This window comes from Branchiostoma lanceolatum, chromosome 19 (assembly GCF_035083965.1).
Source record: "Branchiostoma lanceolatum isolate klBraLanc5 chromosome 19, klBraLanc5.hap2, whole genome shotgun sequence".
NCBI lineage: Eukaryota > Metazoa > Chordata > Leptocardii > Amphioxiformes > Branchiostomatidae > Branchiostoma > Branchiostoma lanceolatum.
The window spans coordinates 5,658,622-5,675,559 of NC_089740.1; the positions used below are offsets into that span (position 1 = coordinate 5,658,622).

The 16,938-nt window shown below is 39.6% G+C and overlaps 1 protein-coding gene across 2 annotated transcripts in view; it reads left to right on the top strand.

Moving 5' to 3' along the window:
- Positions 1–16,938, top strand: part of LOC136425282 (uncharacterized) — a 46,946-nt gene that overhangs the window by 9,498 nt on the left and 20,510 nt on the right. Inside the window, exon 3 of one of the 2 annotated variants that reach the window (XM_066414118.1) lies at positions 4,199–4,256. The exons of the other annotated variant lie outside the window; for it this stretch is intronic. Within the exon in view, the coding sequence (XP_066270215.1) occupies positions 4,199–4,256 (58 nt within the window). The remainder of the gene's footprint in view (positions 1–4,198; positions 4,257–16,938) is intronic. 2 annotated transcript variants of the gene reach the window in all.

Sequence of the window (16,938 nt, forward strand, 5' to 3'; positions counted from 1 at the left end):
TTCTATGAATGAAATTTTTAAAGTTGCAATAGCCCCATCTGTGTTTGCAATGTTGAAAAATGTTGCAAAAAGTAGAAGATACTTTAAACTCAAGGAATTTTTATTATAATTACTAGTCTTTCCATACTGTAAGAATTTTATCAACAATTCTATGAAATACAGTTTTCAACTTATCTTTGCAATTGTCCCCAGAAGGGAAGAAAGTATTGTTTTTGGCATATCCATCAGTGCAACTATGTGTTTCTGACCTCTATGAAGGGGTGAAGTCTGCCGTCTCCAATTGCTTCGATAGAAAAGTTGAAACTAGCCCCTTCAATGGTTGAAGGATCTCCAATTAACAACCATGCATCTACACAATCCCCCATTCACAACATGTTACCATCAACTTGAGCTGTCCACCCACTCGAAACCGCCACAGGATTTGTGCCCCAGAAAACTAATTTGCCAGAATTTTCGGCACCTAAAAAATTGATTGGAAGTAAGATAGTAGGGCTGGGATGCTCATCTTATGCATCTCGCCCATCTCAAAACGTGGCTGTGGAAATAAATGAGGTAAAAGGTAAAGTCGTCATCCTCAATTGAGGTGAAGCATATTGTGTTTTTCAATGCTCAATGTGCATGTGTTAACCTACATGTACCAATAGGGGTTCCTCCAGGCTCCCTTTTGGACCACCCACTAAAAACAGTAAGGTAAAGCAGTCATCCTCAGTTGATGTGAAGCATATTGTGTTTTTCAAGTAGCTAGTAGTAGTGCATTATGCGGCTTCGCTGGCGTTTTTGGCCAAGCACACCAGGTCACCTCTACTCTTCTTGATAAGTGTGTTGGATTCTTTTACGTGCAGAGGGTTGAAGCTTGCGGCTTTTGCCTGAAGCTCCCTCATACACGGGACCGACGGCTTTATGTCACCATCCAAAATGACAAATGCAATCCCTTACAACATGTCCAAGGTGGGGCCGACCATATAGAATTGAACTCAGGCCCATGTAGTGGTGCGGATCGAAACCCACGTTCCGGTTCCGGTCCGGACTCGAGTCCAGAGGTTTCGGTTCAGGTCCGGACTTGTAAGGTCCGGTCCGGCACCAAACATTGCCGTCACATTATGTGACTGATGCTGTTACCATTGTTAATCCCCCTAAATTCTCTAAACTAGGGAAATATTCACACAAAAACACGTCTGCAGTCAGAACAACGTGTATATTCAGAACAAAAGTACTAGTATGCTCTCTAATCAGCGTTGTGACCTACATGTCGGGTTGTTTCTGGTGGCGTCTCAAGAGCCTTGCAATATATTTTGACGCCCCCGGCACACCGGATCATTTTTCTCACATACTGCCGGCATTGTGTTTACCTGACCTGTACCCTGTGACACGCAATGTTCCCGGGCTGCAGGCAAAGGCCGCAAAACAAAGCTTCTTCTCTCTATCTCAGGTCAAACATGGCCGCCACTTGGCTCATTGGGGAAGTCCCCCAATGACATGGCTAAGCCAATCACATCGCTAGGTTCCCTTGACGTTACCCAGATCTCGCGAGGAGTTGTGAGACTTCCTGATTTCGGCAATAGCGGCCATAGCGGCCATATCAGAAGCCAACAACAAATGTTTGCGTCTTTTCCATCGCAAACTTCGTGATTTATGGAAGGTTTTAGAGAGTTAAGGATCAAACAGAGGATGTACATATGTACATAAGTGCTAATTATTTTGACAAGTCCAAAAACCGGTTCTCAGCGTTTCGGTTTTTTTGGACTCGGACCGAAACGTTTTACAAGTCCGGAACCGGTCCGGCCGGACCGATCCGCACCACTAGGCCCATGGATCCACAGAATTAGATCCAGATAGCCAAGCTGCGAGGTTGCATTGCCTCTTGCGCCATGGGGACATGTGCAAAGACACAAGATAGTAAAAAATGCCCTACTTCTTTTGACCTGTATATGTCATCCTACATTCTGGTGTAAATAAACCTTATGAATCATGACAAAGTAGGACAGGATGTATTGGTCAGGGCTCTAAGGCCAGTTCCCGTCATTCCGTTGTTTGACAGAATTTTCCTGTGTATGACAGAAACAATTTTACGACCATTCCGTCAACCTTAACTGAGAAAAAAGTCTATAGGTAAAGATATGAAACTTGTAAAATTTGAATAAACCACACCCAAACACCGGCCTGTAAATGGAACAATGGCAGAATTTTGTGCCTGATGACGGAAAAAGTCTTTTTAGGATTTTTTCTGTCAAAACTTTAAAGCTGGCTAAAGCCCTGGTATTGATTAATTTTTTGTTTGAAATTAAATCAATGGATAAGAGATACTGTAAAGACATTTAAGTTCATGGTGATTCAATTTCGTGGTAAGGAGAAAACGTTGGTAGTGGTTTTGAGTTTGCAATAGTGGCATTAGTGCTGTAGTCACATACTGCTTTGATAATGGAAACACAGGCGCCTTTTAGGACAACTAGGAAACCACCTACTAGCGACTTGGAAACGGTGCTACAGACGGACAGAACAGTCACCTCCACACATCATAATACTGTACAATGCATAGTTCATACATGTAGAACTTAGACAAGAGGGTAGGTGGACACAAAACTCAACAAAAATTTCTGCAGTGGTTTTGAGTTCGCGGTGAAGAGGTCACTGCAAAATCATGAACAGAAAACCACTGCAAACGTGAATACCTTTACAGTACTGGATGACTTCAAGTTAGAATCGCATATTGTACTGAACAACCCAAATTGTTCAGTACAATATGCGATGTAGTTGTAGTTTTAATTTTGTCATTAAACAGCTTTATATCATACCCGGGGTGCAATAACCTTCGCTACCAGTGTTCGGACAGGTCTGTTCTTTATGGTACAGCACGGGCTTCCCTAGTTTGATTTAAACGATTTGAACTTGAGTGGGTTAGTTGCGCTGTGGGTATTTTTTGGCCGTCGGACGATCCAACCCACTGTCAGGTACCTTGAACAATACGGAATGCACAGTGTTTATTTATAAATAGCTTCTTTTCATCCTATATTCAGCAGTGTGCAAATAGCACCCATGCGTGATGCTGTGAAATTGGCTGAGGGTCGTTAACATTCTTCATGTCACCGTATGTGGGACATTAAGAACAGGGTTCAACCCAGGGTCAGGGTTAGAGTTAGTCCAGCATTTCCACCCACACTTCTGTAAATGGGGTAAATGTAAATGTTCACTGGGATTTAATTTCGCCGAGGTAGAAAGTGTTCACTGTGTTTTGTAGTTTGTGATTAAAACTGCCATGCAGGGTTTTAGTATAAAAGAGAAATGTTTGTGGTAGTTTTAAGTTAGCAGTGAAGAGGTCACCATTAAAAATGCATAAAACCACCACAAACATTTCCCTTTTTACAGTATTAGATAGGCATTATAAACGGTTATTCATTATAATTTGTGGTGGGAGATGCTGTTTTGTCTCTATTCATTGTTGAAAATGTTGTGTTAAAGGAAGGTAAAGCAGTTTTATCCCCCGAAAATTGGATTTTGAAAGTCAATCTGTTTAGTCATTTCTTTACATGATTAGTTCAAACAACACTATCACAATGTATAGCAATGTCCATTATGCAAAAATACGACGTCGTTGTGATGTGAGAACTCACTGAGAAATGTCGCGCTATCGGCACGCCTAGGCAGCAGCCATTCTACAAATCTCCCGAGCACGGTCGAACTTCGCCGACGCATCCCGAGCTGACGGCAAAAGACGATTGAGTTGCGCAATTTTGCTGGAGTTTTTGTGGCCTCGCGAATCTAAACGTATCATCATTAGGCTCGTTTTTGTGTGGTTTTAAAAGCTTAAAGTATGAAGTTATTACGCAAATGTGCTTAACAGTGTTAGTAAATGTCAATACCATAAAGATTTCACCATTTCATGATTGCCAATTTATTGGCCATAAAACTGCTTTACCTTCCTTTATTGAAATCTCTCTCCCCCACACACAGACATATATGCAATTGCTCATGCCTGCACACACACACACACACACACACACTGTATAGATACACACACACACACACACACACACACACACAGTGACACACACACACACACACACACACACATACACACACAGATATATACACACACACTGTATAGATACACACAGGCACATACACTCACACAAACAGTACATCTTTCCACTATTTCCCCTGTAAAATATTACGTCAAATTTCTCCTTTTTTTCCAACACAGGACATCTGTCAGAAGACTCTTCCATCTCTCATTTCTTCTACAAGCTTCTGAATACCAGGTCAGCATTGCTTTTATTTGCTTCATAATTGAGTAATGATAATCTTTGTAGTATACAAAAGTAAGAAATGTATCATTATGATACATGTAATTTTTGCAGAAAACAATTTTCCCACTGTTTTGCCTGTCCTTGGTGCTGAACACATTGTTACTGTTATTCTTACTCTTCCACTGTGATGTTTGTATTCAAACTGATTAAAAAGTCTTCCAATGACAAGTTAGATGTAATCATTTGCAAAACTTGACTTCTTCTTGTATTTATTGTTTGCAAATACGTAGTGTTCTTACCAAACTTCACTGCATTTGGTTTGTGTGAGAGTCTTGTATATAATGGGAGAAAATGGCGCTGGCTTGAAGGCCAAAAGACCTATTTGCCTCACAAAAGAGTGTTTTAACCAATATCAAAGCTACTTTAGGGACATGAGGGGTAGTAACCTTTGACCTGTCAACCTATCTCTGTAGAAAAACTTGTGACCGATGGATTTGAGGTCACATTAAATGCACATAGTGCTCATTAGATATAGGAAAGGCACACGACTGTATGACCTCTGATGTCAAGAGCATAACTTTTTAGTTACTTTTGTTGTAACTTTGAGTAGATGTAAAGCCCAGGGCATATTGAAAAATGCCTTTTAGGCGATATGTATCCCCCTTGTTAAATACATAAACAAACATATTATCCGATGTGCATTTCACTGAATAAATGATCTGTCATCTGTTAACGATATTTAAGACATAAGGAAACATGCATTGATGTAGTAGTAACTTAATGTTTCTCAGCTAGTACTGGATTGAGATGTCTTCTTTTGATTGTTCTATTTTGTTGTTTTTTGTTCTTATGTTTCAATTGAAGCAATGAGCTTTAGGGCCAACAGGGCCACTAACAGGTGACCTCCCCACCTATCTTTTTAGACAAGTTAGTGGCCGATGGCTTGGGGGTCACATTCAATGCACATAGTGCTCATTAAATACAGGAAAGGTACACAAATGCATGACCTTTGACGTCAAGACCTGACTCAGATCAGGAGTACGATTATGGATGATAAGTTCTGTTTGATGTTCTTGAAATGGACATTCTTGTTTGTGATTTGCATGTACAGTGTGTATAGTTCATTTGCCCCAGGTACCTCCCTGAAATACAGTGATGGGTGAGGGAAAAATATTCAAGATTAAAGTTTCTTGATATACCTAAGGAGTGACATCAATACTAAGGTGGTTAGGCTAGGGGACACTGAATCAAGGTGTCAGAGGTTTGATTCTCGGCTACACTGGGCTAGACGTTGTGTCCTTGGGAAAGGCATTTTACACGACTTTCCTCACTCCATCCTGGTGTAAAATAGGTACCTTACTTTGGTTGGGGAGGTAAAAGAAGGTGGAAGGAGATGGTTGGGCTCTGCCTTCCAATACCGTGCCCTAGACACAGTGGTTAAAAATCCACTACCCCAACGGCCTCAAAAAGGCTATGGTACCTTTACCTGTTCTTTTCTTAGTTGCGTTTTTGATATTGAGTTTTATTTGCAAGTTCATGCCCAAGGGCTAACTGCATCATAGAACAATGTCAAAATCAAAATTTTTGACAAGAGGGCAGATTTAAGGAGATAGGAATACATCAATCTTTGCTTCCAGTGATAAGTAGAAAGTAAGCCTGCACACCCCTACTGATATGTTCAAGGTCAATATACTGGGAGCTTTTGACATGACGTACCTTATCTCTTCAACTCAGCTTGATGCAATTTGGTTCTGCGGGGAAAGAGGATGTGTGTGGATAAAAAATTAAAAGGTGAACCTATATTGTAATCATAATGATACATGTATCAGGGCTCAAAATACTTTTTCTGAATACTATAATGTTTGAAATGTTGCTTTTATTTGCTTCATAATTGAGAAATGGTAAACTTGGTAGTATAGTTCAGTAAGAAATGTACCATAGTACATGCAATTTTGAAATGAAAATGAAAAGGCAAAACCTATATAGTATTCTGAATGGTATCAGGGCTCAAGATACTCTTTCTGAATACTGTAGTATTTGAAACATTTGCTTCATGATTGAGTAATGATAGCATAGTAGTATAGTACAGTAAGAAATGTATCATAGTACATACAATTTTTGCAGGAAACAATGTTCACTGCTGTGAAAAAGTGCTTGCAGGTTGATGCTGTTTGCCTGTCCTTGGTGCTGAACACATTACTGTTGGTATCGTTCACGTCAGTGAAAGAGGATGTGTGTGGAATGAAAATGAAAAGGCAAAACTTGTAGTAATCCGAATGATATCACGGCTCAAAATACTTTTTCTGCATGCTTTAATGTTTGAAGCTATGAAGACAGTCAAGGTTCAAAAACCAGGTGCATAAGAGTATTGTGTGGTAAGTTCTTTTACATGCTTAACTTTAGAAATGGTACTTCATACTTCTTTCCATTCTTAGCATTGTGCTTTTTGGTAAGAGTATGAAAAAAATTGAACACACACCACTATACCATTGGACTAGCCCCCTGTTGTAGTGATTGCACAAAGTTGTGTGGCCCATGGACTTTGGAACAGAGAAGGGTGCTGACATGGGACCCATAATCCTTTCGATAAGGTGTGGCTGTCCTTAAACATGGGATCTCCATGTAACCTCCTATCTTGAGGGACATTCCTAACCAATGCTAGGTATTCCTTTCCACCTTAGTGAAATGAGCAAAAATCATGTAAAGTGTCGTTCCCAAGGGCAAAACTTCGGTGGCATGTAAGGGGATTTGAACCCAGGACCTCTAGCCTCTGGGCCAAGCAGCACCCTAACCCTTAACACGATGCCACAAAGCCTTGACCCCTGGTTTGAGTTGTTCCGGCCTAATTGGAGCTGCATGCTTGGGTAGACTGTCCTTGGGCATGATTAGATTTCCGCTGATATTGACAGACTTATTATCCCCTACAGAATAACAGGCAGGTTTTCTGTAGCAACCTGTCAGCCGTTCTAGCATGCATTGCCCCAGCGGTTTGGTTAGTGGTTACGTAATCGAGAGGTCACGGGTTTGATTCCTGACATTCCTGGCTAAGATATTGTATAGCATATAATTTCACCCTGCCATCTGCCAGGACTCAGAGACTGAACGAGTCATTCCTGTACTGTGCCATAAGACTCTATAATGAAAATGCCTGACCCACGGCTGTCCCGTTTTGGTTTTGATGTAAATGTGTACATGTAAATGGTAATTATGTGAAACTGTATTGATTCTAAAATGAACGCTTGTAAAAAATCGGAACACCATTCAGGGAGGCATTAGCTAATCCCTGCTCTTGTACGATTTGTGATGAATTGAATAAACTTGTTTAAAGCATCCAGGGGTATATTCTTAAACATCTATTGCCAAGTCGTCTGGCTAGTGGACATGGAATTCTTGAGAGGTCACGGTTTGATTCCTAAAATGCCTGGCCAGATGTTGTGTCCTTGGGAAAGCCATGTTTCTCACTCCATCCAAGTGAGAAGAAAGGCAGTGGAAGGAGAGGGATGGGCTCCAACTACCAATGTTGTTCCTATAACAGAGTGGAGTAAAAGCCCAGTGCCCCTACATCAACATAAGGGCTCTGGGAACTTTTATCTGTTTTTGTCCAATGTTTGTAGACCATGCTTCTAAATCTAGTTTGGATCCTGGCTTATGTTCTTTTTGACTTGCATGGCTTGATACATGAAACTTTAAATAACACCGTTAGATGTGTAGAGATTAGGTTTAAAGGTCAGATGTAGCAGTACATTTAATGTAACATAATCATCCGCCCATGCATGTAGACATCCTTCAATCTTTTCAGATGATGGTAGCACTCTGGATTCGGCAGCTTCTCGTGTGGCCCGTGCATACATATGCCTAAAAGCTGATGTGTTACACTGATGGGCGATTTTACTGATGTCAAAAAAAATCTAGGGAATTTCTCAAGTACAAATGAACATTGAAGCTTTGTTTACTGTACACAGAGTCTGTCATTTTTCTTACAACCTTAGGAAATTTAGCTTTTCTTTAAGCTAAGCTGATCTTGATTGAGATTGATTTGATTTTTATTGACTTCACTCTGCAGGGCTTGAAATTCATTTTTTTTTGGAACAGGTGCACTGGCCATAGTGCGCCTATTCTGAAAATTTAGGTGTACAAAAAAAATTTTGGTGCACAACATAGAATAAAATTACGTAATTGCAAACCCTACTGCCTATTGTAGATCTTTAATTATATATAAACTTCAAGATGATCTTTTAAACAAGTAATACAATGCACATCAAACAAAGTACAACAAGTTTGATATTGTTTTTTCTTTTAAGAATATTCTGTACATTAGTCATTAGTGTACAATTGTACCTTTACCCTATACCCTACAAAATATCTAGGTGCACTGGTGCACCCACAGTCAAAAATTAGGTGCACAACATTGGATGCATTTGCACATGCACCCAGTACATGTATTTTGAGCCATACTCTGCGAAAATTACTGCGTCAGCGTAGCATGCTTTAGACACTAAATCTAAATCTGGCAAAGGTAATCGGATTACTAAAACAAAATCTGGGGTCTTCAATAGAGTCAGCTTACGACAAATTCAATCAGGCTCCGATGGGGATCAAACCCCCTGTTCCAAAGACTAGATCATTTGGCTTCCAGGATACTCAATAAAGTACTAAATAAACTTTCAGAAGTAAATGAAGTTATTTTGATTGAATAAATGTGGCAAATTTTGCATTTAGTCACAGTGGCGTCTAGGGCTACATACGTAATAGCAGTATAAGGTATCTATTAGGTACCAGTACAGAGATACATGACTGTATACACATATATCGTATGCGGGTACAGATTTGGACTTATACTTGGATATTCAATAAAAGTATACTAATATATTTATCAAAAATTAAAGTTTCCAAAACAGAGACTTTCTTAGTCTAAGGGTGACTTAAGTGATCTAAGAATTTCAGTCCCTACCAAAATTGATTACAATCTATTGGATTAGAGAGAATATTGGCAACTTACAGAAGAATATATGGAGTCATGAATTGTTGATTTTTAGGAACTGTACAATCCACTTTTTCACCTTAGTTACATTACCCTTTAGTTAAAGCTCATTTTATTAAGAAATTGATTCTGGAAGCTGGAATTTTGCCAGTATGTTGAAAATCTTGTTTGGTGTTGTTTTTTTTCCTTTGAGACAGCTGTAGATGCAGAAACTTGTTGACTTCCCCCCATAGTGACTGTTCCTTAAAGTTTGCTTTCCATAGAACATTTCAGTGTAACTTTGAATGTACACATGATGTATGTAGCTAATCTAGAACTTTGGACCTTGGAACTCCCACTAAAAGTAATTCTCTGCCATATACACTAAATGCTAATGAAATTTTGGATTCTTAAAATATTAATCTCCTGAGATAGTCAACTCTTGAGTGATATTCTTTGTTGAAAAGCAGCAACACCATCAGCATATTCAGAACCTTTGAATTGGTCCCTAACCCCCACACCACATCGTTATTTGATTCAGAACTTTGAGTTGGTCCCTAACCCCACACCACATCATCAGTTGATTCAGAACCTTTGAGTTGGTCCCCAACCTCACATCACTTCATCAATTTATTCAGAACCTTTGAGGTGGCCCCCAACCCCACACCACATCATCAGATTATTCAGAACCTTTGAGTTGGTCAAATATTAATTGACATCTTGTCAGAAACTTTGAGTTGTTCCCCCACACCCCATCACACCATCAATTGATTCAGAGCCTCTGAGTTGGTCCCCAACCCCACACTGCGTGGGTTGAGATTTCTATGCCACCCTGATCAAATATTCATTGACATCTTGTCAGAACCTCTGAGTTGTTCCCAATCCCACACCACATTATCAGTTGATTCAGAACCTCTGAGCTGGTCCCCAAATTAAACCCCACACTGCGTGGGTTGAGATTCCTATGCCACCCTGATCAAATATTCATTGACATCTTGTCAGAACCTTGGAGTTGTTCCCCCACACCACACCATACCACATCATCAGTTGCTCCAGAACCTCTGAGTTGGTCCCCAACCCTCACCACATCATCAGTTGATTCAGATTCGTTGAGTTGGTCCCCAACCCCGTACCGCATCATCAGTATATTCAGAACCTTTGAGTTGGTCCCCAACCCCACACCATATCACATCATCAGTTGATGTAGAACCTCTGAGTTGGTCCCCAACCCCACACTGCGTGGGCTGAGATTTCCATGCCGCCCTGATCAAATATTCATTGCTATCTTGTCCCTTTTCACCTGGTAGCCATTTTGATGTGACAGATCGGATGGGTTCCATCCTGTGCAGGAAATAAGGTGCCCTAGGCTGTCATCATTTCATAGTGAAGTGTTGTAAAAGTCTATTAGCTGCAAGGCGTAGTATCAAATCTGCAAGTGTCTTCTTTGACACATCAATATTGTACAGGTAAGAAAGGGGTCATCTTCTTTGAGTGCTCAATGTAAATTTAAGTCTATTACAGTATATGCCAATTATTTGTATACCTTTTTTCTGTATATTTCGTCTTTCTGTATAGAATTCCAAAACACCAAACCATTTACCATTCACTCAATTGTAAAAACAATGCATATCTGTATAGCCCATAATCGTAAAGTTCGGGGTATTGTATAGAATCTTGTCCGATTTTATCGTAAAATGACCCACAACTATAGGCTAAATTTTGGATTTGAATTGTTGTTTCGGGAGTGGGGACGCCGTCTACCGTTCAACAATCACATTCTTTTGTTACTCGCTATTGTCATGCTTGCAAACAATCGATATCGGTGCCTTTGACATACGGTGATCTCATTAAAAACCTGTTTTTCAAGACTCAAGCGACGAAAGTGAACAAAAATACGAAAAGAAAAACACGATTTTTGTCGGAGCATTTGAGCCTCTACGCTGTATTTTGCCGCGATTTACAGTTATTTGTGGCCGTATTCGACGGAGAACATATTCCTTACATTCTTTCCCCGTGAAAATCCTGCTTATGTAGCGTAGATGAATCGCATTTTACGTCGCGATTTCAGAAAAAGACGAAGGTCTGGTGACGCTGGGCGGCCATCTTTGTTTACTCATTGATATGCATTTTTCTATGCGCTGATTGGTCTACGTCATAAAAACCTGTGCTCTGATTGGTTGACTGTAAGATTTCACGTGATCAACATGCGGCGGGAGTTTTTTATTTGGCAGGAGTTTCCCACGCAGTTCGGGCTTATCTGAACAAAATGGATCGCGTATTTAATCCAATATGGTGACGTTAAGATCGACGAAAAGATCGGATTGTACTTTGATTAAAATTTTGCAAAATAAAGTTGCAATATCGTTAGTGTAATTGTGTGTCTTAATCTTAATCTTAATTTGCCCAAAATCCAATTTGCCCCCCCCCCTCCCCTCCTTCGGGACGTCAATATCGCTAGTTCGGACAGTCGTATAGTTCGGGGAGTCGTATAATTTGCGCTGACAAATGGGCTATACAGATATGCGGAATCTACTGTATCTGCAAGGTGTAGTATCAAATCTGGAAGTAACACCTTTGACACATCGATATTGTCCAGGAAAAAAAGGGTTCATCTTCTTTGAGTGCTCGATGTAACTTTAAGACTAACGAAAAGAGGAAGTGTATCATCTACAAGGTGTGGTATCATATCTGCAAGTGTCATCCTTGTCACATTGATTATGCACAGGAAAAATAAGAAATAGTCCTAAAGGTACTAATTGTAACATTAAGATTATGTTCTCACAGAATTTTCTTGTCATTTTCTTATAGAATATATTATATAATTGTAGAATATATTTCTCAGTTCTTATATGTATATAAATTGAATCAACCCTATATGGCATGATTGCATAACAATAATAGAGAGAATGAAGATGCGACATTATTCCGTCATATAATGGTGGAGAAGGTCACTGGCTACCAGCTAGCATATATTCATTCATTGACACCATGAAAAATAAACCTAAAGGTAACGTTGGGTAACATAAATTCGGGATTTTTCCGATAACGGTTGACTGAAATCAATCTAGCAGAACAATAAACCATCCTTTTTTTCTATTATTCTGTCAGTATCATGTACTATCTTTGCACTAATCATATATATGGTAGATTTTGTCTCTAGTCGTGCTGACACCATAATATTTCAACTTCAAACTACCGTCCGCCGCACGCACAATTACGGTGCTGTCGGACAGGGGGCACATTAATTCGGGAGAGAAGATTCGTCTTGAATATCTTACCGCTAATCACATTTTATACAGCAGCTATTCGTTCTATCCTTGGCTTGAGGAGAGTGCTATGGATATAGACGTGTCCAAGTAAAAAAAATACACGAAAAAACGGCCGTACCGCACACATCAGGCCAGTTCGGGAACAACCCGTGTGTTGAGTCGGTAGAACTTCACTCAAAGTCAGCCCATCGTCATCATCGGGCAACGTGTAACGTTACATTATTCATGGGAAGTTAGCTGGATGCCGTAGCAATGGTAATACTACTATATGTCCATGTGTTCCTTGTTGTGTTAGGAGCAAACTTTGAGGAAAATATCTTCCTCAGTCCACTATCACACGCAGCATTTAGACAAAAAGTGTTCCTCACAAACCTTTGTCGTCTGCTTGACAACAGGATTCTGGTTAACAATATGGCGGCGGGAAAATACACGTGCCGTAGGTTGTAGCAACAGAGAGGAGTTTTGATGATTGATCACACTTAGAATCCAGTTGCAGGTTAGCAAAAGAGATTGTAATAAGTTGTCTTATAAATAATTGTGTTTAGCAGGCAGGAGATGTGACATTTGTCTTATAAACCAGCGAACAACCGTGCTGGGTGATTCTCCCACGAAGCCCCCAGACTCTGTCAATAAGGGACGGAGAGTTTTTGACGTCGCCAACTTCTAATGCATGGTTATCGAAGCTTTTCAGCCAGTGTTCTGAATACGTTAGTCTATCTGCTTTGCATTGCTGGCGTTATAACTGATTTTGCATCTAGCACATATCCCTAAATACCCCGTTTTCGAAAAATCCCGACTTTAAGTACCCCACGAATTTAGGTTACCCAACGTTACCTTGCTGCAAGTTGTTTTTGCACTGATTGTAAATGCAGGAAATATTAAATGATGATGCAAATGTATAAAAAAAATTACTATTAAAGTTCATTAACATGGAATTATGATTATTGAATATTTCAGTTTTGCCACCAAATTCCTCCATTGAGCACCTTTAAAGGCAACCAAAGCAATATTAGGGACCAAAAAATGGATGTTGCTATACATTGTGATAGTGTTGTATGAACTAAGCATGTATAGAAATGACTAAATGAATTGACTTTCAAAATCCGATTTTTGGGCCCTAATATTGCTTGGGATGCCTTTAAAAGCTGTAACCCCAACAGGCAAAGATCTAGAAAGCAAAATGTATGACACCTCCCACACTGTATCATTTACATGCACATGGTGCAACCTATACCACAGCTCAGTAATTAGCATTCAGCGCCTGTGGTTATCTGCCCTTAGCCTGATCCTGAAATAGATCTGTAATTAGTACAGAGATTATCTTTTGGCTCATGTGTCTGACGGAAACGTAATTAGTGAACCGCAGCTTGATTGCTCATATATTCAGTAAATGACACTCCTTTCCAGTGCCACCTGCATGTATATTGAAGGGTTAATGTAGGTACAATAAGCCACTTCATAGTTCTAGTGTGCATGTGTCTATAGGTCAAAGTTCAAGATCCTTGGAAATGTAATTAGTGAATCTCAGCTTGATTGCTCATATATTCAGTAAATAACACTCCTTTTCAGTGCCACCTGCATACATATTTGAGGGTTAGTGCAGGTATGATAAGCTGTTTCACAGTTCCAAGTGCATGTGCAAGTGGTGCATTGTGGTCTAGGTCAAAGTTCAAGATCGCCTGGAAATGTAATTAGTAAACCATGCACAGCTTGATTGTTCATATATTCAGTTAATGACACTCCTTGAGTCCCCAGTGCCACCTGCATGTAGATTGAAGGGTCAGTGCAGGTACAATAAGCCATTTCATAGTTTCACGTGTGTATGTGTTACTGGTGCATTGTGGTCTAGGTCAAAGTTCAAGATCCCTTGCAAATGTAATTAGTGAACCACAGCTTGATTTCTCATATATTCAGTAAATGACACTCCTTCCCAGTGCCACCTGCATACATATTTGAGGGTTAGTGCAGGTATAATAAGCTGTTTCACAGAACTTTCCAAGTGCATGTGCAAGTGGTGCATTGTGGTCTAGGTCAAAGTTCAAGATCACTTATCTAGGTTATTTTTTGTCTTGCCTACTCTTATATGTTAAATGAATAGTCTATCATTTAGATAGACAAATTACTAAGTATCTGAAGACTATATATCTTACCGGTACATGCTTTTCCCTAAAAAAAATAATGCAATCTCGTGCAAGAATCGATACTTCAACTTCATCTGGCCTTCCCCACCTTGGTGCTGATTATTTCTCCTTTCCGCAGTTGTAATCAGCAGAGTTATTAGGAAAACTGATTTTCCTGTGTGTGTGTTGATATTAATCATAACTGTGTCAGTCCTGAGTAATTTATACCTCCTCACGGTGTAGTATAACCTCCCAGGAGACACGGAGTGATGATTGATGATATAGCGTAGTTATAATGTAGCTTGATGGGCGTTACAAATCATCTACACACCTGCAACTTGCAGGGTTTTTTCTCGGAAAAAATTGCAAGGGGATGCATTGCAAGGGAGCATAGCGACCAAGCCACGGGATGACGAGGAAGATACTAGTTTTCCAGTAGCGTGCGTAGTCCAGTGGTTAGCGGCCCAGCCTCTGGAACTAGAAACCATGAGTTTGATTCTGGCTGTGTCGCTCACCCGACATGCCCGCTATCGGAGAGGGTCGCAGTTCTTAGGACGGGACTTAAAGTCATGGTCCAGTGTTCATTGTGCTTGTCGAAAAGAGCTAGCTGAGGGGAATTTCCCCGGTACAATGAACCTGTAAATATTGTACATAGCATCTGTCTTCTCTGTCACAACCAGTGGAAGAAAAGCTCTTCAGTGAGCTCTTCTTTAGAAAAAGCCCTGTGCAAGACCAAACTAGTTTCATTTCTTGGTTCCCAGAATCGCAGAAATCGATAAAACAGCTCGGGAAAAAAACCTGGAAAAGTCAATGCATCAAGTTGGAAATTTTTATTTTCTAATTCGTAAATAGATTAAAAAGTTTGGCCGAAAAAAGTTGCCTTCATTGGAAATCTATGTGGCTAGGAAGGATGAACAAAACTAAACACACAGAGTAATATTGGCATACCAAATGATAGATTCTTCATTCTTTCACATCATCCTCTTTGACTTTGGAATTGACTTTGGCATTCTACAACATCAGTATCCTTTTTCCGAAATATTTTTTTTGTAATTTACAGCATTCATTTTCTTATTTTTCAGCTGCTTTGTACGATTCACAATATGGCCGCCTTTTTTTTCTTTGGAAACGGATCTCATCCATTTAATCAAATCAACATGGCCTAATTGACGAGGGATATGACCCCTCAGGGTCAACAACGTAACATGACGTCACGAATACATGATACGTTTCCTGACCCATTCACACCTTTGACCTCGTCTAATCCCCCCATCATTAAGCCTTGATGAAGATTCAGACTTCATAATGAAAAAAAAAATTCTGCGAGACACATTTTGTTTGAAGGGCATGTCTATAGAGACCTGTGTGTTCAAGTACAGTCTGTTCATTTCCGTGCTATCCCCAGGAGTGATTCAACAACACACTCGCAATATAGATGCAATTACAGATTTGGTATTCCGCCGTGTTATCAAATGTTACTGTGGAAAACATGGTTTTGTCCTTCGAGTGTTGCTTTGAAGTTTATTGAAAACATTTTTCACTATTTGCCCAGGGCACAGAAAATACATCGATGAAGTTTCCAGGTAATAAAATATGCCAAATGACGGTTACTCAAGCAACTGGATATAATTTTGAAATAACTATAGTCACAGAAAATACATTTTGTACTACTACTACTGTCTACTGAATATGTTGGGAAAATAAGATTATCATTGCCGAAACATTAAAGTAAATTATTGCAACTGTACTTTTCTGCATTAGATATTTGCAAGTAATTTTGCGCATGATTAATATTCTGCATATTTTTTTATGTGATGTGTCCTATTTTATACATTCTAATGCATTAGTGCCACCAATATGAACGTATAACTGTGTGTCCATGTACAGCTCTGTATTGATTTTTTTCGTATGTTTTAAATTTTTTAAGATTAGCAATTTTACAAGAAGAAAAGATGTGATTTAACTTTATCACAAACTACCTGGAGAGTGATAAAAGCTTAATTCTTTTGTTGACTTTGTACCAGTTGATGCATGTATGGTTGTCAAATGGTGTGGAATTTCAATTCAGGATCTAAAGGTTAGTGGTTCAAATCCCAGCCTCCTCATTTCTGTTATGGTTCAAGAAACTTTTGGTGTCTTGCATCACTTGATATATGGTTTTTCAAATGGTGTGGAAATCCAATTTGGGATCAAAAGGTTAGGAGGTCAAATCCGAACCTTTTCACAATTGAGTTCTGAATCCTTAAATTTCTTGCATATAGCATTCTCCTACTAGTTTTGTTATTGTACATTTATATCATTTTTAAGCACCACTTTTAAAACAGTATTTTCTGACAGACTAGAAG